The sequence below is a fragment of the Alligator mississippiensis genome, chromosome 3, assembly GCF_030867095.1.
Source record: "Alligator mississippiensis isolate rAllMis1 chromosome 3, rAllMis1, whole genome shotgun sequence".
In the NCBI taxonomy this organism is placed as follows: Eukaryota; Metazoa; Chordata; order Crocodylia; family Alligatoridae; genus Alligator; species Alligator mississippiensis.
The window spans coordinates 89,028,493-89,053,700 of record NC_081826.1 but is presented as its reverse complement, the minus strand read 5'-3'; the positions used below and the strand labels follow the sequence as shown (position 1 = coordinate 89,053,700).

Genomic DNA, 25,208 nt, shown 5'->3' with positions numbered 1-25,208 from the left:
CTTATTAGCTTTTCAAAAAAAAAATAGTTCTTACACTATTAAAATATTTTTAGCTTTATGATTGTTTCATGTTTAAGCTCCCTTCCTGCCCTGTGTTCCAGTTTCTCTCCTATACCTGGGGGCTAGAAGCTTATCTTTTTGTTGTTGTTGTTTTTGCTGCTATAAAACCAAGTCTCACATGACTCCAGCAGCTGCGTCTTTAAAAAAAAAAAAAAGTCACTAGCTGCTAGGAGAGTTAATATGAACTCACAGTTTTACACAGGAAGTGACAGCATGTTGCTAAACCTGGACTCATTCTCTCCAGTCTTGTCACAAATGGGTGACATCCATAATATGCACGCTCTCTTGCGCTTTACGTTCACTAATTCGTTTCTCCCCCGCAAGTATTAAGAAGGAGGTTCAAATCCTGCCCTTAGGTGCAACCACACTCAGACCGTGATGTGAAACTGCGACTTTCCAGCTGGTCGGTATTGCTAGGAGCCAGACCATATCCACGCAATCCAAAGGCTGCAAAAAGTTAGAGACTAACTGCAACTTGAAAGGATATTAGCCCTTTAAACAAGCAAAGACTGGCAGCAGCAACGGCAACGCTACTCCGTCCCCCTAGCTCCTCCTGTTTCCCCTCTCTCTGCCTCCGCGTTCCACAACTGTCTCTAAGTTCTAGAACGCCCCAAGCGGCCAATCGGAACTCTGTGGCGGACGTAAGCGTACCAATCGGAGCGGAGCGTGGCCTCCGGGAGTGGAAGGCTTCCAGCGATTACTTTCTCGTGTCTGTGGCCCGGGAGCTGCTGGGCCGGCATGGTGCGGGGCCGGATCACCGCGGTGGCTGTGAGCGACGTGCGCTTCCCCACTTCTCTGGGCCACCATGGCTCCGATGCTATGGTAAGCGCCGCAGCTAAGGGCGGCTCCCGGTCCCAGAGCGCTGCCCTGGGCTCGCAGTGCCCAATACTGGTCTCAGCTGCAGGGCCCTGGCAGGGGCACCGAGTCGCCAAGGGAGCTTGTCCGCGGAGAGGCAAGCGGCTGAGGTCAATGGAAGAATGAACTTCCCGAGGCTCAAGATTCTCCTATGTGAACCTTTAATGTTCAGTCACATAAAATGGATTTGTGTAACTCCCTCAGCCATGTCACTCCCTAAAAGGCTGGCATTAAAAAACACTGCAGGGGAGGGAGGAGATGATTTGTGTTAGTTCCCCAGGCTTCTGTTTCTGTTGCACCAAACTTAGCTTGCCTGGGGGAGTCCTTTGTAGTGCTGCTACTTCACATATGTGATTAGGATGTGGGTGAATTGGTTCCTATCTTCCTCTGTTAAGTTTCTCGCACCAATCTTTTGGTCTTCAATTTAGCACCCAGACCCTGACTATTCTGCTGCCTATGTTGTAATCGAAACGGATGCGCATGACGGACTCAAAGGTTATGGCTTAACATTTACATTGGGTAAAGGCACAGAAGTTGGTAAGTTATTCTTATACCCTGAAATTCAAATGAGCCCCAAGTCCAATGGAAAATGTTGTTGGGGTCTTTTCGAAGGAAATACAGGGAACTATTTTGCCTTCACACAATATCTTTTTTTAAGTGACAGCTCTTGGAACAGCGTAGAAGGCCATAAAGTCCAGGGTTGTAGAGGCTGCAAGTTAAGCAATGTGTTAGATCCTTGTTCTAATCAGTCACCTATTTGACCAGCCCTGCGAAATCCCTTTACAGACTCCCATAAGACAGCTTGTTTCAGAGTTGTGATCCTAACTGTAGTTGTCTGATTCTAAACTCACAAGTGCCTTGTGAATGTTTTAAGCTTTAACATCTCCTGCATTTCTCTATTTTCCTGCTTGCTTTATAAAAACAGGAAACAGGTGACTGAAAATTGCAGTTGCCATAGAGTATTCAGGGATTGGGCTTTTACCCTTGCTGATCATTGGTGTATGCACACAGACATTTAGAAGAGATGAAGGAAGATAGCATCAGCAAGAGTGTATTAGTGTTGTACATACCATGATGGGATTTCCACAGGATGGTAAAAATCCCATCCCGTTAACAGTCATGCTTTTTCATGTAAGTTCTTATTGTTGCCAAATCTTTTGTTATCCCCAGTGATACTACTTTCAGTAGTATCAGTGGCCTACACTGGCTTTGAGTTCAAGCCCTGATTCCACAGAGAGCTATGTGAAGGTCCAGGGATTAATTTATAGAGTCCCTTTGACCTCCCACCTACTTGCATTCAGCTGTTCGTTTCTCTTTGCAGCTTCAAGGCCTTTGATTAGAAAGGTCAGGATTGTATGTCATATTTGTAAAACACCAGCATGAGTGTTGACTGCACTGGGAAAGTTTTTAAAAAGAAGGAATGAAGGCAAATGGTGACTGGATTTATATTCTCTCTAATATATAAATGTTGAAGTTATTACACAGTTTGTTAACTTATTAAGAAGGTATTGCACAATTGAGCAATTCAGGAATCCAATAACTTTACTATGTATATCTAAGATATTGTCTGAGACAGTCCATGTCTGTTTTTATTGTTAGGGAAGGGGAGTAGAGGTTATATGCCTCTTACATTTAAAGCTCCCTTTGCCCTGTCCACAGACACTAGCAAATGCTAATGCCATTTCAGCTCTATTGATTGGTAACATCTGGAGCCCTAGGTGAGCTGTGCCATTTGTACAAGGCCATCCAACTTTGTGGACACTGGAAAAGTTTCAGTACATTTTCTTGAAGACTAGGTTTTGGGGCTTTTCGTTTGTCCTAATAATTTAAAGTTCTAAACCAATGATTCAGGTGGTGTGAGATTTTTTTGTTCTAGGTGCTGCACAACATTAGTTCTATTAGATGTCCAAACACTAATATGTCATTCACAAGATAAACCCAGAAATTTCAAATAGGAATTCATAGTATCACAAAACATTCTGACCTGTTGTGGTCTTTCTGAGTTCTTTGTCACAGAAGCATTGCCCTATTATTTTTCTGTAGTCAAGAAACAAGTGAACCCCAAAAGCCAGCATTTACCAAGAGGTGGTTTCAATCTAAAAGTTTTGAGAACCACTGATCTAAACATACCTCTCAGATGCCCAACATGTTTGAATGGTGACCATTGGAAGCATGTCTGTGATAAATGTGAGCTTGATCTTACAGAGTGTCAAATGCTCTCATTCTGTTCCAAGCATGCCCTTAAGCACATGAGTGATCTTAATGGGACTGTTTTGCTAATTAATGTTTGCGTGTGCTATAAATGTATTGGAACCTACAGGATCAAGTTCCTCTTCTCTGAAATGAATACAATTTTCACACAAACTTCCCTGTGTCATGTCCCCTTAATACCAGGGTTTGTGCTCAAGAAGGTTCTCTTTCTGTCTTATTAAGGCATAACATTCTAGAACCTTGTACCGACAGTCAAAAAGCCCGAGGCTGAATCGATTCAATCTTTGCAGGTTAATCTAAGATGTGTAACTGAACTGATAAGCAAGTGAATAGACATTCTTTCACTTTTGAGTCCAGAAATGCAGCCACTTGCCTACAGTGGCCCAAGCCAGAAGCCAGGGAACAGTAGAGAACACCTCCCTGCTCTGCTGGATCAGACAGCTTGGGCCAAGGCTAGCCCGCCCATCCTGTGAGGTGGGGTTTGCAGGAGAGTGCAAAGCATCCTTGGATGCTGGGGGACTGAGAGTTAACTTGAATCTGGAGGGGATCTGACACAAGTTCAATAAACTGATTTAACCTAACTCAGTTAGGTCTGATACTACATCCATCCAGGTTTATCTTAAACTGGTTTCAGCTTCTTTGAAAGCAGTTTGTGTGCATCGAAATTCTGTTCTGTTACAGATTTGAGCCAGTTTCCAATCACTTATACTGGTTTATTTGTGATTTCTGTCCCTAGCCCTTGAGGAAGATGCTTAGCAAACAGATTATTGGGTGTTTCACTGATGTTAGCTTCATTTCAATACCAGTGTTGTTGCTCTTTCATGGAGAAAGATGCCCCTTTAGAGCTCTACCACTTTTTATGGATCAGTGAAAGGAAATCACTATTTAAAGTGGTAAGGAAATCTGGGGACTTGATTAAAGTGAAATAAAATGAACTGTCAAGTATCTGTCTATCAGCTTTGTTTTCTCCGTGTTATCAGTGCTGGCAAGAAAAAGGAAAGAGGACTAGGCTGAAGCAGGTGCTTAAGTACTTGACCCATATTTACATAGCACATAAAAAGATTGGACAAATTCTTGGAAAAAGGGCATCACGAGCTATTGAGCACAGGAACTAGGGATACAGTGTCTGAACTAGAACTTCTTATGCCTTAAATGCTGGAGGCTGCGAGTGAGAGAGGAACAGTGGGGGAAAAACACCTTGATCATGCCTAGTTCACTCTTTCAGCATCCACTTTCAGCCACAGTGTGACAAGGGATACTGGGCAGGATGGACCTATGGTCTGAGCCAGTAAATAGCAATTCTTATGTTCTTGTGTTCTTATACCATTGCAAAGTATATGTTCATCTTTTGCATGTACAAATTACGCAAGTATAAGCAATTGAAAGCACAGCTCTCAAGTACAGAGCCAGATTCTCAATATGGTTGTACATCTCAACAGCTGAACAACTGAAAGACTAACAATTCCATATCTCCACTGTATGCCTATAAGGCCTTGTCAGAAGTTAAGAACTGTTTATTAGCATATGTCTGAATCTTGACTTTTATCTTCCTTACACACTGCCTGAGAAGGTGGGATGCAATGCAGGTCCAATCCCTCACTTCCTAAATTGTTCATATGTGGACCTATGAACAATTTACTGTGGGGTCAAAAGGAGCAGGTGGGTGCTGTGCATCAGTTACTCGCTCTGGTGTCACTGCTTATACATTGCTGATGGTAAACGGAAGCTAACTTGGGGTGACTTAATGCTTTTTTTCATTGAGGACACAACTGTGTCCAAGCCCTAAGGTTATTATGCAGTCTTAAGTCTTGCACCTTTAAGTCCTATAACTAATACACACTATTTTTCCTTAGAAAATGTTCATGCTGGTCTCCAAGCAACTCTTATAAACATGTTACTGTCTAGTAACCTTTTGGCTAGCAATGTCCTTGGATCACAGCATGACAATAACAATCGTAATCCATTAAACCCTTGCCACTCAGGTCTGGAGATTAGTAAATGCCTGACAACCTCTAAGAAACCATTCTAACATATGTGATACCCTTGATCAGATTATATGATGTCTTTGTCTTCCTAGATCCATATTTATTTAAAGAACTAATTTCATTCCCTCTTCAAAAAAGGATTGCCCATTGCAATCTAAAAGAAAACAAGCAAATGTTCACAACTGTTTCTGCTCAAAAACAGCAAGACTTTTGTCTGTATCCTCATAAAAATAATCTCTAAATATACCAATATGCTGCATGCCAGCTTGAATGTAGTCATGCTTGCCAGCTTGAATGTGCTTTAATGTGTCAGTTCTTGTTCATGTATCCACTTGGGCAATTTAACCACTGCTGTTATTAAGGCTAGGATTTGGTTCTTTGTGCATGGCCTGGATTTGGTATCATGCTGAGTAACCTCCGCTTGTTCAAGTTAATGGGAGCTAAGGTATTTTAGTTACCTAAGTGGCCCCAAATACTGTAGGGTGTGAGCACCCCACAGTCATTCATGTATTTGTCTTTACAATGCCCCAGTGAGGTGGGCAAATGGTATTAGTCCTCATTTCCACATGGGGCACTGAAGCACAGAAATGCTTCGCTCATGGCCATGTGGGTAAGTCTGATGGAACAGAGGCATGACCCCAGGTCTTCAAATCTCAAGCTAGTGCCTTTACAATGGTGGCTTGCAGGATTGGTCTAAGATCTCCTGTTCAGTTTCTTCTTAAGATTTCCTTTGTCTCTTCTGTTAATGAAAATGTTTAGATGATAGTAACATTCCTAACGCTTGTGTCCTTTCTGTAATTGCCCCCCTGCCCTCTACAGCCTGCTAGAAAAGTGTGCGTAAGAAGATACTTTCTCACTTAGCATGTGTTCTGCGCTAACAAAACCCCCTGCTGGGAATTCCTGATGAGATCAATAGTGGAATATGGCACTGGAACAAGCAAGACTTTTCCATTAGGATCCTGGGGAGCTGAAACAGCTGGGTTGGAACTATTGTTATATAATGCTCAGAAACAAAATTACATAATAGAAAAAATAAATTTGGTGTGGCTCCCAGTGCCCTTTCTTTTGTGAGATATGTACTATACCTGCCAAAGGCCTACCATATTCATGGAACTGCTGTTTTCCTACAGCATTTTAGGGCAGCTGTTCTATTTTTACTAGTACATGTTACTTTAGTAGGTTAGATTTTTAACTCGTGGCAGGAGACAATAGAGGCATCTTCACAGCCCTTTACCAACTAATTGATCCTCCTGGCAGCCCTCTGAGGAAAATATTATGAACCCCATGTAACAAAGATGGAAACATAGGAGGGAGAGTGGTTGTGTGGCTTGGCTGAAGACGCTAGCAGTCCATGGCAGAGCTGAAGTTATATGTCAAATCTGGCTCCCTCTTGCTGGTTCAAACCACTAGGTTAAGACACTCAGAAAGCATTGCAGCCTGAAATGGGGGTAAAAGTACTGTGAATTATTTTTCTAAATGTTTTGTTATAATTCAGCAATATATCCTGGTGTGTTTTGCAGTTGTTTGTGCTGTTAATGCTCTCTCTACCCACGTGGTTCATAAAGACATGGAAGAAATTGTCAGCAATTTTAGAAATTTCTACAGGCAACTCACCAGCGATGGGCAGCTCCGATGGGTAAGATGCATCTGGGGTGTTCATGTGAAATAGATGTATAAATGTATTTTCACCTAAGTCCCTCTCTGCATTCAGAGGCTGTAGTTGCAGCGCAGTTATGGAATCTTGCAACAGTTCCAGAGGGATGGGTTTGAGCCCCACTTTGGACTTGTGCCCCTTTTGACCTGGCTGTAAATGGGAACCTAGTCAATTCAGATTGGGGAGTAAGTGTAAGTTGACTGCAATGCTAGCCGCATCTCTCCTTTTTTGTGTCAGTGGCTGTAGACACTAATGTCTGGCCCCTAGGCTCAGAAGGGCCTTGACCTCTGTGTACAGTTATGGTAGAAAAAGAAAATTAATTTAACGCAAGCTGGGGCATTGCAATTATATCTACTCAACTTCTACCCATGCAGAGCTCTGTTGATTTGGTTTCCAAGTGAATGCTAGTATCTACCCACACAGATCTGCTAACAGAAGGAAGGCCTGGGTTCCAAAGTGTGCTTTCTGCCTGTTCAGAGATCAGATATCTTCCTCTCTCTGTCCATTCTTTGTTCTCCATTCATTGACTCACATGCTCACAAAATGGTTCTGTTCAGTTTGGGTTTTTGGAAATGGAAAATCCAGCTGAGACCAGTATGGAGATTGCCACGGTGGTATTCTTACACTGCAACTAATACATAGCAAGTTCAGATGTGTCCCACCTTTCCCAGTAAATACAAGGTTGTCTTTTAATGTCACTGGCTCATTTTTCCTTTACCAGGGTTTTTGTTTTATTTTGTTTGGCTGAATATTGTGACTGATGTGATGACTTAATTTCCACTTAATAGTAAATTGTTAATTGTGTCTATGTGAGTCTTTATCTTTTGCCCAGATTGGTCCAGAAAAAGGGGCTGTTCATTTGGCAACAGCTGCCATTCTGAATGCTGTGTGGGATCTGTGGGCTAAGCAGGAGGAAAAGGTAATGTATTTAGACCTGGCAGACAAGCATGTTACTGCACACAGTGAATTGTGGGTGTTCCTCCTAATTATCCAGCTTTTGCAGAGTTAGGTCCTGACCCTGTTGTAATTTATGCATGTGCTTAACTTTTAGTTCACAGAAGTATGTGCACCATCAAGTTCACTGGGGCTTCACAGGGGCTTTACTTTTTGTAAGGAATTGTTTGCATGCTGCTTTGATGGATATCCATCATTTCTCATTATATAATCGGTTTTGTTTTCTAGCCTCTGTGGAAGCTACTAGTTGACATGGTAAGACAATCTTGTTCTGTGTGAGGCATGATGGCTGTTGGGCACTGAAGTTTTTGCTTTATTAAAAGAGTAAAATGTTGGCTTGTATCCAAGCTAAAATTACATCTATACAGCATGTGCCAAGGTTCGAGAAACCTGAGTTTGTGCAAGGTGTGGATGTTAGTTTCTGGTCTGAAAGATTTTTCCCTTCCTAGGTAGTTGTGCAAAGCTGGTTCTGGCCATACGCAAGTAGATAAACCATCCCTTTTTATCAGGTCATTGTTACAGACCCTTCCCTGTCCCAGTATAACAACACACATGGTGATAGGAACCCATCTATACTGATATTAGTAAATGATGTACAAGACTGGAATCTTTGTGTTGGCTAATCAGTGAATTGATGTACCTGTACACAGCACTTTCTATGGAAGGGAAACTAGGAAAATGCTGATGGATGTCTCATGCTTTGATATGTGTATTATCTAAGTATTGCCCTTTTGTAATTATGTCATCTTATTCTTCGCGGTTTGTTTCGCATTAAATATTCTTTGACCAGGATCCCAAGCAGTTGTTATCCTGCATAGATTTCAGGTATATCACCGATGCACTGACAGAAGAAGAAGCTTATGGTAAGTCATCCTTCCGTTAAGAGGCAGATTGTGGTTCCCTTTTGCGTCCTTTATTCCTTGAGCTTTCAATGATTTCAGCGAATCTAGTGGAGGATTAGTTCACTCCTTGTAAGAGGATCAGCGTCTGACTTTCTGAAAACAGCAGAGTGGTGGGGGTGGGAAAGAATTGTACTTTGAATTCATGTAATATTTTTCCTTCATTCCTTTGCAGAAATACTCGTAAATAGCCTACTTGGGAAAAAAGAAAGAGGTAAGCTATTAAATTAATATATGTGATAATTTTTTTCTAGAAGCATAATGGGGCCAAATACTTTGTTTAGTATTATGGTATGGACAGATGACATGTTCACTGAAAAATAAATGGACTTTTCTGCATAGTAAAAGTGGAGCAGATGCATGGTGCTCAGGCTGATGACTTTAGTCATTCAAATCCAGGGTAAAACTGAAGAAACTTTACTACATGGGGATGGTACTGCATTGACTGTCTTGTGTGTCTGCTCTCCTAATCAGTACCATCCCAAAGGTACCCACTTACTTGGGTGCAAACCAGCTCCCTTGCCTCCTCCTTGCCAGGTGCTGTAATAGTGTCTGCTGTGGCCAAGTAGCTTAGAAGAGCTGGCTGTGTGCCCATTCTTACTGAGTACACTTACTACAGCATTTCTCCATAGTAATTGTCATGTGTCCACACCCTAAATATGGTACTTGTGGGTGAGAATCCCATTCTTTAAGAAGCAAACTGGGAGTTGGAAACTGATGTTCTCATTTGCATCTTATAAAATTGCTTCCTTATGAGTCATGCAGGAGGTGGAAGCTGTATATGGTGAACAAATTTGTGCTGCCTTGCTGGTCCCTGCTGTGATGAATGTTTGTCAGCCATGTTGGCATGGTGATGCTGCTTCTTGTATTGTAATGGGGTTTTTTTCCTGGGCTGCAGCTCTGTTGAGTTTGGGAATGACTGTGGAGAGAACAGGATCATTTTTTGTCAACAAATTTGACCTGTCCTGTTTTAAAACACTATTTTTTTAAGTTCATCATTTGCATAAGAGACAGTTTTAGTAAAATTGTCGTACAACATAGCCATCCATGGAATAGAAAACCACGTTTTCATCATGATGTTCTTTCTCTTTGCAGAAGAACAGATGTTAACACATGGATATCCTGCTTACACCACCTCATGTGCTTGGCTGGGCTACTCAGACCAGCAGTTAAAACAGGTTTGCTTCTTTGATATCAAGATCTTAAACATTTCTCTCCAGGGGGTAGTGGTGATAAATGATGGTCAAACATTCAGTGGTGGCTCTTAGACCCGTAAGAGCTGAGTCCTGAGAAAGAGCCTTAAGAGCTGAGTTCTAATGTGAAGCAAAAAGTGAAGCCCTGCATAGCACGGATGTAGGGGGAGTGAAGGCCATGTTGAGGAGTGGAGTTTCTGGGCTGTATCTAAACTAGGGTTGTAGCCACTGCTCTAGATACTTAAACAAGCTATTAGGGTAACAGTGCAGGTCAGTTTACCCTGGTTCGTTGTGCATAATGAGCATTTTGCTCTGGTGCAGATATGATGGTGTAAATAAAGGACATGTTTACGTGGGAATACTTAGGAAAGTAAAAGCAGGTTAAGTAAAGCTGTGAAGCTAGTGTTTTTAATCCTTGCGTGTATACTCTCATTCAGAAGTTAAGTGGCTTTTATCTTGCTGTAGTTTAGCCCTCAAGGAAGAAGGGTATCTTCATACAGAGAACGAATACTTTGTAGTGTCACATCTTCCTTAGTTCATCTTAAATTTCTCAAGTATCCCTATACAAACAGGCCTTGAGCCTGTGACACATTTTGTTGCTCAGAGATCCTTTCTTCCAAGCTCCTAGTAGTTTCAGCTTTGGCAGATATGTCCAAAGCAGGGGTGGGCAATTATTTTGGGCGGAGGGCCACTTACCGAGTTTTGGCAAGTTGTCAAGGGCCACAAAGGTAGCCCCGCCCCTTGACAGGTGCCCCACCCCCTGGTTGCCATCTTGGAACCGGAAGCCCTGCCCCTTAATCCCTGACCTTTGCCACCAGAAGTACCCCCGCCCCCCCTGTCCCCCGAAGTACTTTCACCAAGGGGTTTTACCTTCACGGAACTAGAAAAATACCAAATTATATTCTAAACATCAAACATCTACTACAACATTCATTAATTTTATTTCAAAAAATATTTTTTGTCCTGATTTTACATGTGTTTATGTACTGTACATAGAGGTGATTATATAACAGCTTCAAATAAAGTCTTACTCTTATATAATGTAGGGGCTGTGGGGAATATTGGTGAGTGGGTACAGGTTTGTGGAGGGGCTGTGAGTATGTGAGGTGTGGGAGAGGGTGTGAGGAGGTTTGTGGGGGGATGGATAGGTGTGGGTGTGTGTGGGGTGGGGGAGCATGTGGGTGCATGTGTAGGGTATGGGTGAGTATAGGGTTTGTGGGGGGATGTGAGTGTGTGGGAAGAAGGTGGCTGGGGAGGGTTGTGGTATGCATGGAGGTAGAGAGTTTGCCCACAACCCCCCATGGCTGGCAGAGCCCCTGCCAGCACTCCTCCAAGCCCAGGCTCCACACTCCTGGCCCTGGCGCAGGCCCTGTGTTCCTGCTCACTGCTGCTTCCCCCTCCCATCCGCCACCGCTGCCCTTTCCTGCTGCTTCTCCCCCCACTAGCTTCTCCAACACCATATCCCAACTACATGGCCAAGACCTCCGGACACAGCAGGAGCTGGCCCGGCCCAGCCTGCACTGCACAGAGCCAGCTGAGAATTGCGGGGGCTGGGCCTGTTCCTGCTGAGTCCTGCAGCCCAGCACTACAACTGGGAACCACATGGTGCCGAAGTAGCGGCAGTGGAGAGGGGCGGGGAGGAACAGCGGCAGGCAGGAAAGGGGGAAATAGCAGCAGCAGGTGGCAAGGGAGTGGCAGCAAGCAGGTGCACGGGCAGGAGCGTGAAGCCCACGCCAGCGTCCCAGGGCCAGGGCCCAGAGCAGGGTGGGAGGAGCATGGGGAGCAAGCCAGAAGAGGCTCTGTGGAGCCAGGCTGACTCCCCACTCTCCCTGCTGGCACAGCCTGGCCTGGCTACATGGAGCCCCGCACTGCTGCTGCCCTGCCCTGGGCCCTGGCCTTGGGACACCAGCGCGGGCCCCACACTCCCACCCACGCGCCTGCTCACTGTCACTCCCTCGCCTCCTGCTGCTGCCATTTCCCCGCTTTCCTGCCTCCCGCTGTTCCCCCCACCCACTGGTCCGGCACAACATGGTTCCCAGCTGTAGCGCTGGAACCACAGGAGCCAGCCCGGCTCGGTCCTAAGGACTGGAGTGATCGCCTACAGTCCTCCCTTGCCTCCCCTCCACCTGTTCTTATCTGAATTTCCTTCTCAGGCAGAGGGAAACAGGAACAGCCCCAGGGTTCCAGGGTAGTAGCCTCTGCTAGGCAGAGGCTTCCAGCTGCAGGCCAGCCTTACTGCAGCCGCAGGGTCCTGCCGCTGGCTCCCCCTGGGTCCTACTGCCCCAGGTGCCTTTGACATCTTTGACAGACAGCCAGGGCAGATAAATATTATTTTTCTAAATTTTTAGGGGCCCCACAGGCTGGATAGAATGGCCTGGCAGGCTGGATCTGGCCCATGGGCTGTATTTTGCCCACCCTGATCTAAAGTCTGTCAACAAACATTGGTCCTCAGTCTTGTCCAGTGTAATATTTTTTCTGTCTGAGACTCATTTTCCAGCAAAATATGAAAGTTCTTCTAAGCTCAAGGCTTTGAAGTTTGGTTAATACCATTTGGGTTCATCATCCAGTTCAGCTCTCTGTGTATGTGAAAGCAATATTTGTACATCACAGGAGGTTTCATGTACAGCACATGAATAAGCTCTGTAATGCAGTATAGTTTAGAGGTGTTGTTCTAGAAGTTGGGTGTATGTTGGATCTCAGTTGTTATCTAGTTTATTTTATTTCCAGTAAAGAAATGTTTCAGAAGTTCAATTTAGTTAATACAGCTTGTGAATTATTAGTTTGCAATTTACTTAGAGATTGTAATAGATGTAACTTTCTCTGCAGCTGTGCACCAAGGCATTGAAGGATGGCTGGACAAGGTACAGTAAATTCTTATCCTGAATGCTGCACTTCTCTTCTTAATGATTACAATCAAGAGGAAATATAGGTTGGTGTCTCAGTTTGGCAGAGAGAGAATAGGAGATCTCATGGGGGTTTTCCTTCTCAACGTTCTGTGAAGAGATGTCTTTCCTCCCACCTATTTTTTAAGCATATTTCCTCCTTCTGCTATTATATCACATGCCAGTACAGTAAGTAAGTAAATGCACAGCAGAGAAACTTACCTCACTGGCAAGCTGTTGGCTGAAAGCTAACACAGGTAAATCATTTTCCATTGATGTGTGTGTGAGGCTGATAGCTAGAAAAGGTAAATTATTTGTGTGTGTGTGTGTGTGTGTGTGTGTGTGTGTGTGTGTGTGTGTGTGTGTGTGTGTGTGTGTGTGTGAAAACAGAATGAGATCTGCTGGTAAAGGGAAAGACACTGAAAAAATACTCTCCATAAAATCCTGCCTCCTGTTGTGAATTTCAGTTTACAGCTTACTGTAGAATAAAACAGTTATCACTGCTGTATTAATCTCTGAGAAGTAACCTACATTTCATAACATTGTGTGTCTAGGTTCAAGGTAAAGGTTGGTGCAGATCTGCAGGATGACATTCATAGATGCAGACTCATAAGAGAAATGATTGGTCCTGGCAATATATTGGTAAATATAATTTTTAATTACTCTACTGCTTTTAAGTAACTTCAAATATAAAAAGGCTGTCTGTTCAGATAGGGTTTGATTTAATATATGTGATTTCAGAGAGTTCTTGGAAGATACTTCACCCTCTCCAAGTCCTGAATAACGATGGCTACGAATAATGTTTTTACACCAAAAGAGAGAATAAATTGCACATAGTACGTATATAGGGACATCATTTGATTCTGTGCCACAGCTTCTATTAAAGCTTACAGGCATTTTCCCTGAGTAAGAACTATAGAACTGGGCCCTGAAGGATTGGTTTTGTAAAAAGATTCCAGAGTAGAACTGGTAGGTTGAATTTTTTTCCCCAACATTCAAGTTTTCAAATACTTCTGGGTGGAAATGGTAAATTTTGGTTTGGAAGTAAGCTTCTAGGGCTGCAGAGTTGTTGTAAATCAAGTGCCTTGTGACCCTGTTATGCTTTAGAGATCAATCTTTTTGCCCAGCCTGGTTATGTCATGACACAACCTAGCTTCTGGTCCTACTAGCCTATTGTAGTGCCTGGACACAGTGCATTAAGGGAAATTTCTGATTCAGGAACTTGGTTCAGACAGAAAAATAGAGACTCGATACATCTAAATTACAATGTCTGATAGGAATCCAAATCAAATGTTTGTTTCATCAATTGTCTTTTTATGTTTCAACGTGAAGTCTAAACTTTCATTGGAAGGCAAAAAAATAGTTGCTGGGGAAAAATAGTCAGATGAAATTTTACATTGAAAAAATATTTCTGTTAGAAAATGTTTGGTCAAAACTTTTCAGGGTGCTTTACTCATACTATATCCTCCTGAGAAACAGAATAAATTGGCCTTCCTAGATCTCGGCACCCAACTGGCATCTGGTACCTGTCATGGAGCTGTCATGTTTAAAGCTAGCTTGGGTATCTCTATACTGCACTGCAGTCTGCAGCATATCTTATACCCACAATGCATAAGAACAGAGTGAGTCTCAGCTGTGGTTTTTTTCCTTGCTTTTCATCAGTTTATATCAACATTATGATTATTTTAAGTTGCCTATGTAAACAGTCAATTGAGCGATATAGTGAATTGGATTTATAATTGTCCTCAGATGCTGGATGCTAACCAACGATGGGAAGTGAAGGAAGCAATAGAGTGGGTGACTAAATTAGCTGAATTTAAACCATTATGGATTGAGGAGCCAACTTCCCCTGATGATATTCTGGGTCATGCAGCTATTTCTAAGGTAATTTAATGAAGATTTTACAATAACATAGTGACGACGTACCAGAAAATGCTGATGCTGCTCCATGAAATGTTCAATGTTCAGGTTGAAATAGATGTCAAAAGGCATAAACTACATTTGAAATGTATTCAATCAAATGTAACTTATACTAGAATGTTGGTTTTCTGGAATAATTAGTGTCATCAATCTGGATAATCAGTTTTTCCAAAAATCAAAAACCATAGTTTGAAATGCTGAAAACTAGAATTACCATGTTATACAGCAAATGTTACCAAACAAAATAAATAAATGTATGGTATTATAGAACGTTTTAAAATCTTAAAGCACTAGTTAATAAATAATGCACAGTTGTCTCACTGACAGGCAAAACCCAACTGCAGGCTGATGGTTTTATTAATACACAACCTTCTGGTTAATTGACTTTCTGGATAATAAACTCTCTACTGTAATAGTATGTTTCTAATAAGTAATGCTATGATTCTCTCATAATACCCAATAGCAAATTTCACAGGAGAGGTTTTGAAGGGGGGAAAATAATCAAATAGAAGCCTTCTGGCTGCATTACCTGTCTGTGGAGCACTGTATTCTGGGGTTTTTAGAGTAAAGGGATCATGCCCCATTGGCTTCTATAGGCCTGAATTCCAGATTGAGCCACATCTCTTTGTCCTATGTGTTTCACCATTTGGCTTAGTGGCAGAATGTCTCATGGCAGTCCTAGTTTACAGTGGTGGTTTTCATGACTGCAGTGACAAAGGTGCAGCTTTAGCAGCGAGTCTGTAAAAGAACATGAGATTCCTTTGCTTGCATGAATGAGCAAGGTAGCTAAGATTTGACCTGAAACTTGTGTGTTGTCTCATGGGTCCTTGCTACACATTACATATATTCTGCAATTAACTGGCTAATCACACAGTAAATTTAGACTGGCCACCCATACAGAGTAAGTCTCTTTGGTCAGATCCAGAGAGTGATAGTCGATGGACCTGAGTCAACGTGGTGCATGGTGACCAGTGACGTCCTCCACGGCTCAGTACTCAGACCACTACTCTTTAATATATTCATAAATGATCTGGATTTGGGTGTCAGAAATGGACTGGCTAAGTTCGCGGATGACACCAAATTATGGGAAAATGTGGTCACACTAGAGGATAGGCCGACAATTCAGGTCAACCTGGACAGGCTCACAAGGTGGGCGGATCAAAACCTGATGACATTCAACATGGAGAAATGCAAGGTGCTTCACCTCGGGAGAAAAAACCCACATTATACTTACAGGCTTGGCAGTGCTGCACTCACTAGCACAACTGAAAGAGACTTGGGGGTCATGATTGACCACAAGGTGAACATGAGCCACCAATGTGATGCTGCAGCTGGCAATGCAAATAAAACCCTGGCTTGCATCTATCGATGCATCTCAAGCAGGGAGGTGACTTCTTGGGTCTTGCTTTCCTTGGCCTTGGTGGGACCACAACTGGAGTACTGTATTCTGGGCTCTACAATTTAGAAAAGATGTGGAGAAGCTTGAGAGAGTCCAGAGGAGAGCCACGCACATGATTAGAGGTCAAGAGGACAGGGCTTATAAGGAGAGGCTGAGGCATGGGACTTTTCAGCCTGGAGAAGTAAAGGCTCAGGGGTGACTTGGTAGCAGCCTCTAAGTATATAAGGGGTGCGCATCAGGAACTGGAAGAATGTCTGTTCACCAAGGGAAGACAAGGTCTAACAGTCACAAACTGCTGGAAGACCATTTTAGACTGGACATAAGGAAAAACATCTTTACTGTCTAAGTTTCCAGAGTCTGGAATAGACTTCCCCCAGAAGTGGTGCAAGCACCTACTCTGGATACCTTTAAGAAATGCTTGGATGCTTATCTTGCTGGGGTGATCTGACCCCCAGCTGACTTCCTGCCCCTTGGGCAGGGGGCTGGACCCAGTGATCTCACAAGGTCCTTTCCAGCCCTAATGTCTATGAAATCTATAATTATCACACTGGTGATAACAACTGGTTAATCACACTATAAATTTAAACCAGTCACATGTGCAAAGTAACCAGCTATAAAGTTAGTGCTTGAAAATGTAACAACTCTGTGTCATGACCCAAAGGGTATGATTTTGTGTGTGCTTCGGCACTGCAGAATTATTTCCCGCCACATGGAACTTTCTTTGCACGGTGCAATTCTCAGTTGCATAGAGAAAACCCTGGTGCAAAGGAGTCCCCGCCACCCTTATGTAAATTTGTTTCCCACTATTGGCTGTTTCTAAATTATTCCTACGTGGTGGCTAGCGATTGGCTTGCTAGCTGTATAAGAGGCTTGAGCAGTTTCCGCCCAAGTTGGAGGAGGAGGAGGACTTCACATCCATCTCGTGAAGAACTCTAAGCGCGCTGTGGAGCCTAACAAACTCCGCGTGTGCCTTAGAGGAGGATACAGGGGCCTGATCAACCTCTAGCCTCTCCCTGTCGCTGCACAATCCCTCAACGTACCCTACCCTGCGCGCTCGTGGAGAGTCACCTTTCGGACTCTCATTTCGGTCAGTCCACGGAGCCTAGCAAACTCCGTGAGTGGTATCCAGAGCTCTGTTCGTGTTTGTTTAGCGGAGCCTAGCAAACTCCGCTCGTGTGTCTTCGGTGGAGCCTAGCAAACTCCACGTGTTTGTTTTTTTTTTTGTAACTGCAACTCAGGAAAGTTTTCCTGCCTGCACCGCGACCACCTACGGTGTAAGTAAAACAATCTTTAATCAACCTCTACGCGTCAGTGCCTAATTCTAGTTCGCCGTGCCGACCTTTTCCCTGGCCCACGTGCCTGGGCTGCTGGCCACAGTCCCTAGGCCCCGACACTCTGTAGGTGGTTTCTGTCCACCTTTAATTTGTATAGCAGGCATGTTCTAAGAAATGTGAACCGATGTTTCCATGAAGATTTAAGTGTAATATTAACAGAGGATAAATGCTCATCATATGATAGTTAACAGCAGAGCCACAGACATCCAGTACATGTGTTTCCTTATCACAGCGCGTGCCCTCATCTGTAATACTTTGTGGTTTTAGTATAGCAAAAGAGTGGCATAAAATGCACTTAGAAACATTCTATCACTTGCATAGAGTAAGTGGCAAGCATTATACTGCATTAACTCTTATTCCATCCCACCTCTTTTCCTGATGTTAAGTAACTGTGCTGGGGAATTACAAAGCAGAAATAAGTTCTAAATGTATTTTTATTTGCAGGCCTTAGCACCATTAGGAATTGGTGTGGCAACAGGAGAGCAAGTAAGTATAGTTTTAATTTTGCCTTTCTATTGAATGTAGTTATGGCAATAAGCTTTGAGGATTTATGCCAACGTTCATTCTCATTTTTCATTAGGGGTTTGAATAACACAATTGAAAACATCCTTAGATATATTTCACATAGCATAAGTTCAGCTAATGCTACCAGGAATATCTTCTTTCCAACCACGTATCCTATTTCCCTTTCTCCTACATGCATCTGTATGAAGAATCAGGAAAGATTTTGTTTTGAGGTATCTATAATAAATATAACAGCCAGCATTGTTAAGCACTCTCACTGCTCTGTTGAAATAAACATTATTCCTCATTGCATTCCTATGAATATAATTCATTTTCTATTGCAGTAGGGGAACTGAGAGATCAAGAGAGGTCATTGGCTTCAGACAGAGAAGATGCCAGGACTAGAACTTCCGGCCACAACCCTTTTGCTAAGTCCATTTATACCACACTAGGTCCCCTTGACATCTTAGCGAGTTGTAGTTCAGCATCTCATTAAGGATTCTTATGTTGCCTCTCTCATCTGTGGTATTCTCTTGAAAAATAGCCATTGGTGTCTAAATTTTAATAATTGAAAAGTGAAAGGAAGAGGATGTTCATGTTGTTTGAGGCTCACTTTTTAATGTTTGATTGATAAAGTGTCTGAATCGAGGTCCAGTCCCGAGGTTCCTAAGTAATTGACGGGCACCTTCAGCTCTCACTGACTTTGGTCCCATCTCATGCCAGCTTGTACTGGTTGGCTCAGATGAAGAATTTGATAGTTATGGATATAAGGTAGGCAGAATCCAACATCTCCCACAGACCTCAGACAAACCTAAATCATGGCCTGTATCCCTTCAACTATAAGATGCCCTTGAATTTAAGATGCACCTAAATTTTCTGATTCTCAATGTAAAAAAAAAAAAAAAAAAAAGCAAACAGATGCATTTAGAAGGTTCCAGCCTCTATGGTAGGCATACACTACATCATGGGACTGGGGAATAGTGCATTAAAAGAGAGTATTCATTCTTAATACAATTGGTCAGTAATAATATGTCATAATAATGACAAAAATCAGTTCCTGCTATCAGGAAGCAGGGGTTGTTATAATGAGGTTGTACTATAAGAGCTTTCTATCTTTTTTTTTTTACTCCAATTCAAGGCATGGGCCGCTGCCCTCGCCCCAGCTCCGCCTCCTGAGAGGTGGTGACACGGCGTGGTGGGTGGATGTGAAATTACATCTCCCTAAGATAAATTCTTGTTGGCACTAATGATAAAAGGCATAGACATCAGCACCATTTGACAGAATCTAGTGGTGGAAGTAATCAGTAGGCCTGTGCAAAATTTCACTAGCCGTTTCGTTTTGACACTGTTTCGACTCATTTCGAGGTCGAAACAGCAAAATCAAAACAAAACAAAGGTCTTCGAAACAGCCTCAAAACAAAGAGGCTAGTCGAAACGTTTCGACCATAGCGCTGGGGATGGGAAGTCAGTCCAGCTGGGCTGACTCCCCGGCCCCAGCCGATCTAGCGAAACGTCAAAACAGAATCGAAACAGCCTCACTGTTTCAACAAAGCAAAATGGAGCAGCTGTTTTGAATCGAAATTAAATTTGATACGAAATGCTGTTCCGTCGAAACCTCAAAACTCAAGGCGAAACGGAACAGTGCCGTTTCGCATAGCCCTAGTAATCAGCCCTGAAACTATTTCAGAACTTGTCTCTGTATCTGTTATAAATTGCTAGATCTCAGTAAAACGGCTGGTACCGTTAAGAGATAACAGTCACCGTACCAATGTAAACACTATTAATAGTTTTTTATTGCACCTTTCTTCCTGCCAAGGCCTGATACTAAATCTACCAAGCCAAGTGCATGAATTAGTACTTTCTCAGATCTTGACAGCAACTGGAGAAATACTGCATTCCAGCAACAGGAAAAAATACTGCACCTAGTTTTTAATGTGGAGCTCTGCTTTCACTCTGTTTGTGTTATTCTATCTAATGGCAAACATTTAGTTTTTGTTTGTACAATGAAAATCTATTGAGGAGGTTGGCTTTGAATTGCTCATTAAGGCAAGTCTGTCTTATAAAATAAAGGCCAGTTCCTCATAAGAATCTCTGAGCAACACACAAGCATTAATGGAGTTATCCTTATTCTTCTGTGAATTAGGAAGTATTATTTTCCGTATTTTAAAAAAATGGGAATATGAAGCATAAAGTGATTGACTTGGCCAAGATCCATACACTATATCTGTGGCAGAGCCAGAAATGAAGCTTTAGCCGTGTCATGACTATAAGACCATCATTTTTTTTTTTCTGGCCTGCTCTACAGTGGTCCACTCTTGCAATCCCAGGGCTAGAGCAATCCAATCATTCAGATAAGGAATATTGTTCAGTTAGGAGTGGAAGTTTTAGTTAGTCAATAGAACAAGAAACATGGAGTTAGGGCTGTTGGGTTCCATATCAAGCTCTGCCACTGACACTGCTGCGTGAGCTTAGGCAAATCAACATTTTTATATGCCTCAACTCCTCAAGCTGCAAAACGGGCATAATTTCTTGCAAGTATGTAGTGATTATTTAATGCTGGGAATTATTTTGGGCCATCTTCTGTGTAAGCAGCATGACAAAAAGAACTTGGGGAAACAGTAGGATTGTGGTACAATTGTTTAGATTTGTGTTGCCAACAGTTCTTGTAATATTCTGCCAATTCCATGGGCTTATGGTCTCAATTTCTTTTCTTCCTGCAGTGCCACAATAAAGTGATATTTAAACAGCTCCTACAGGCTAAAGCCCTGAGCTATCTCCAGATTGACAGCTGCAGACTGGGAAGTGTGAATGAAAACTTGGCTGTGTTGCTGATGGCCAAAAAGTTTCAAAGTAAGGTTTTTGGGAATGTTGCAGTAACTCCAAAATGGTCTTCTTTGAAGCCTGTCTGCCATGCAGCTTCTTCAGCTCTTACATTGTATGCACTGAGTGTCAGCTTGCATGTTTCTGTAATCTATTCTGTTTTCTGTCATGCTTTAGCACTGTATCAAAATGATTCTTTAATGTAGGGTGTTCTGTTTCCCTACGGTTGACTTGGGGAAGCGGGGGGCATAGTTGGGATTTGGCACTACAAGTTAAATACCAACAAAGAATTAAAATAGGATTCTTAATAATCTGGTCGTTTGTTCGTACCTGTAATACATAAGAACTGTTCTGCTTTGATTTCAGTTCCTGTGTGTCCTCACGCTGGGGGTGTTGGGCTCTGCGAGTTAGTACAGCACTTGATACTATTTGACTATATTGCAATATCTGGAAATCTTGAAAACAGGTTAGTAATACAGGCTACTGCTAAAATATTCAACAGTGGAGGTATTTTACCTTTCAAAGAGGCTTTTGACATATACTTGCCTTTCAGTAGCCATTATGAATTTTTAAATCAGGGTTAAAGGGATGTGTTGAACTTCACTGTGCAACTGCCAAAAATGAAGACATAGTAGTGTTTTTGACCGAAGCTGATTGATAATCTTAGAGCTGTATTCTCCCTTTATCCAGCTTCTTGTGGCTACAATGGCAGCCCTGTATGTGTGTGACCAAAGTCAAAATATGGACATAGACTGTGGTAAAAGATAGGATGTTACCAAAAGAAGAAAATCCTGCTTCTCTTACCCATGTGAATACCTCTACTGATTATTACTGCTGCTTCCTATTTGCATTGCAGTAGAACCCAGATATGTTAAGTGCAGTATAAAATATATGAGAGACATGGAAGCTAATCTAAAAAGGGAAAATGTAGTCCAAAGAAGGGGAATGCAGTATACAGGCAAAGTATTTAGTGCTGAGACATGGATCTTGCTAGGTCCAAACTGATTGATTTGCTTCTTAGCGTTGAGGGAGGAGATGTGAGGGAATATGTTCGGAGGGCACAAAGAAGAGAAAACAACTGAAAAGAAAAAAATATATAAAAGGATTTGAGTAAAACCATAGTGAGAATGGAGCCCAAAACAGACACAAGTGACAAAGGCTCAAAGATGCCAGTGACATACAGCACTGGAGAAAACTTAGGGGATTGACCCTTTAATGGCAACTCTGGAGCTCTTCGTACAGCTGTCTGGGAAAGCGAAAGGAAGCTGCTGGGACAGCTTCATTAGGCATTTTCCACATGGGTTAATAAAATAGAATTAGCAATCTTCTCCAAGTGATATACAGTGTTCTAGGCAGAGCTTTCCAAAAGGATCAAACAACTTCTCTTGTCTTTTTAAAATATAGTATAGGACAGTGGTTCTCAGTCTTTTTAGACTCAAGGCACCTCTTTGAAAATGCCGGCTCTTAAGCTTTTGCTCATTTCTTGACTACTAAAAAACGAATAGCATTATTCTTCTATTGCAACAAACTCAGAAAGACCACAACAGGTCAGAATGTTTTTAACGCTATTCCTATTGGGATTCCTATTTGAAATCTCTGAGTTCATCTTGCGAATCATGCATACATGTTTGCACAGCTAATATTACATGGCACCCCACAACACCTTTAAAAGGATCTCGTGGCACCCTGGTTGAAAATCACTAGTATAGGATCTTGCTGACATTCTTTGTCTGCAGTGAACTCTGCAAACAGGAATTCCCTGAATCCTTCCAGTTGTCTGTTTGTTCCAGTGTTTTGCTTGTACTTGTTTTGTAATTATTAAATTAAAATATCTGGAGCTTCACCTGTGCTCACATTATAACTAACCATGTAAACCATTCCAATGTGTGTTTAATCTTTCTGGTCTTTGGAGCAATATAATTAAATTTCCTTAAGCTTTGCTTACGGTACAAAATAATATTTCAGTTCCTGATAAAGTAGTACATTTAGCTGCTCTAGAGATTACAGCTTTGTTTTAGTTAATTCATAGTGTTAAGCAGCAGCCTCACTGACAACGCTTGAGTTGCTCCACTAATGACCTCTGTTGCCACACACAATGATTTCTTGTTTACACTCCTTTAAATGCCCAGTGTACATGCACACATTCTGTATTCGTGCTGGTTAATTATGAAATCGCAAGCTTTTGCAAAAATCACTAAGCACCACCAGTAATATAAGCTTACCAACTTTTATGTATTAAACAAGAAAATTAATTCTGGCCCTCCTAAATCTCATATCCTGGCCAAAGGGCTTTTCTTCTGCCAAATATTCTTGTTCTGATTAATTTCATTGAGATCAGTAATTCTCACTAGTGATGGGCTGAGCTGGATGTGCTTTCTCCTAATACATGTGCTAGGCTAAAATGCATTTTCCAACCTACATAAGGCACTAGCTAGCAGTAGTTTTTGTATGTGAAGAAAGATTCTTCCTAAACTGCTGGTAGTTCTGGTTAAATTATTTGTTATCCTTTTTTTCATGTCAGAGACAAGGCCATAAAGATGTTTAAGATTATATATATTTAGAAACAACAAAAAAGTAGGAGGTCAAATTCTGTTTACTGATGATACATAGGTGGGAGATTCAGAGCATGAAACAGGAAGTAATGGATGATTACAAGGCTGGATGAATAAAGATGGGATTAAATGTAATAATATAGAGTACATGACTTTGCATTAAGGAATTAGTAACAAGACCTTCTGCTATAAGCTGGGAGCTCCATAGTTGGAAACAGAGAAAGACCTGGCTGCACTAGTTGATTACCATTTTTTGAGCCAATATGATGCATCTGTGAAAAAAAGTAAATGTGATCCTATGATGAGAACTTTCAGCAGAGGTATTAGTACCTCAATAGCATGCTAGCATAAAGCTTATTTAAGAGCCTAGCTTATTTGGCCTAGGAGAATGTAAATTGCATGAGATGGCTGATTTCTACAAATACATTAGAAGAGTAATGACCAGGGAAGAAACAGAACTGTTTAAGTTTTAAAGAATAATAGCGGCTAGAAAATAGGCTTTTAAGTCACGAGAGCAGTTAAGATCTGCAACAGCCTTCCAGTAGGAGTGGGGACAAAATGAAAACCATACACTTGTTTTAAAGGAGCTTGTTTAATTCATGGAAAGGATTATACGGTTGCCTGCAATAGCAGAGGTTAGAATTTGATGACTCAGGAGGCTTCTTCCAATCCTATGTTCCTAACCCCCACTTTTTCTTCCAGGATGTGTGAATATGTTGATCACCTGCATGAACATTTCAAATATCCCGTAATAATCAGGAAGGCTTGCTACATGCCACCACAGGTATGCTATCAGTGTGTGTCAGCTGTATTTCAGTGGCACAGTAAAGAAAGCATCTTTGATACAAGTAGTGGAAAACTTTTGAAAGGTCACTTTACCAAAGGGCCTGTAGTGTGCTAGTACAGTAAGCCAGAGCATAAGCTTGATGATTCTGAACAGCAAAATAAAAGAAAAAAAATCCAAAAGACACTCTTGAATCTAGAATATGACCATGCTTAGAACCTCAATCCAAAGCAAATCTCTGGTCTTAATCTTGCATGTTTTATTCAACACTGCTTTTGTTAACATAAGAAGGAAGGATAGTAAATTGAAAGGATGTTTTCAAGTAATGTCCAGCATGGTACTCAAATGAAAAATTATATATTCATATTCCAAAATTGAAGGCCATTGTTTAATTACAGGCCTCTTAAGGAAAAAAAAAGAAAACAAACCTGGATTTTTCAGATTTCTATGTAATATTTGCTTAGGCATTAGAATGTCAACAATGCTTACAGCTGATATTGTATAAAATAAGTTGCGCAACAAGTGAACTTTCTTAAAAACAAAACCATGGGACTAGTTTGTTCCTTGCAACATGTCATCATTAATGCAAAAATCTTTTCTTTATGAAGCATGCTGGATATTCTACTGAAATGAAAGAAGATTCTACAAGGAAATACCAGTTTCCGCAGGGAGAAGTTTGGCAGAAGCTCTTGTCTGGCCATAAGATATATCTGCATTAAGTTTAACCATGAAGGTTTTCAGGCTTAAAATGAAATTCCCCAATGTATGCTGCTAATGCAGCAAGACTCCAAATGAAGATGAACAGTTCTGTACAACTGTGGGGGAAGCCTTCAAAAAAGTAACCTTGACTACTAAATTATATGTTATCTAGAGTTTTAATTAGTTTGATGATGTATGGAATTTTAACATTTAGGCTATTTTCAATTACTCTTATTTGCCTCTTAAATTTGTTTAAGTTTAGAGTATTAAAATAAAACTTAACTTTCATCTGCATGGTCCCAATTATAATAATACATAATAGTTTTGTTTGCAATTAAGGACAGATCTATTCACTATAACGTTGCAACAAAAATGTTTCAGCTGGACAGGATAAGAGGGGAAGCAAGCAGTACAAGGAGCTTGAGAGAATTCAACCCCTACACATTGATGAGAGATGTCCTACTGATTTGCATAAGTGTGCATAGGACACACAAGTACTTGTC

General features: G+C 41.8%; 1 protein-coding gene across 2 annotated transcripts; it reads left to right on the top strand.

Moving 5' to 3' along the window:
- Window positions 1-678: 678 nt before the first annotated feature.
- Window positions 679-24,993, top strand: ENOSF1 (enolase superfamily member 1). 2 transcript variants are annotated; one of them, XM_006261594.4, is made up of 16 exons: window positions 679-882; window positions 1,344-1,452; window positions 6,632-6,747; window positions 7,598-7,684; window positions 7,948-7,974; window positions 8,510-8,582; window positions 8,794-8,832; window positions 9,714-9,796; window positions 12,638-12,672; window positions 13,248-13,335; window positions 14,443-14,577; window positions 17,791-17,832; window positions 20,571-20,700; window positions 21,037-21,136; window positions 23,925-24,006; window positions 24,615-24,993. In XM_006261594.4, exons 1-16 carry the CDS (start codon window positions 799-801, stop codon window positions 24,723-24,725), a joined length of 1,341 nt encoding a protein of 446 aa, XP_006261656.1. In that variant the 5' UTR covers window positions 679-798; the 3' UTR covers window positions 24,726-24,993. The 2 variants fall into 2 exon arrangements, with proteins under 2 accessions (XP_006261656.1, XP_019346030.1); XM_019490485.2 differs by lacking the exon at window positions 1,344-1,452 and having other exon boundaries at window positions 798-882.
- Window positions 24,994-25,208: the final 215 nt, after the last annotated feature.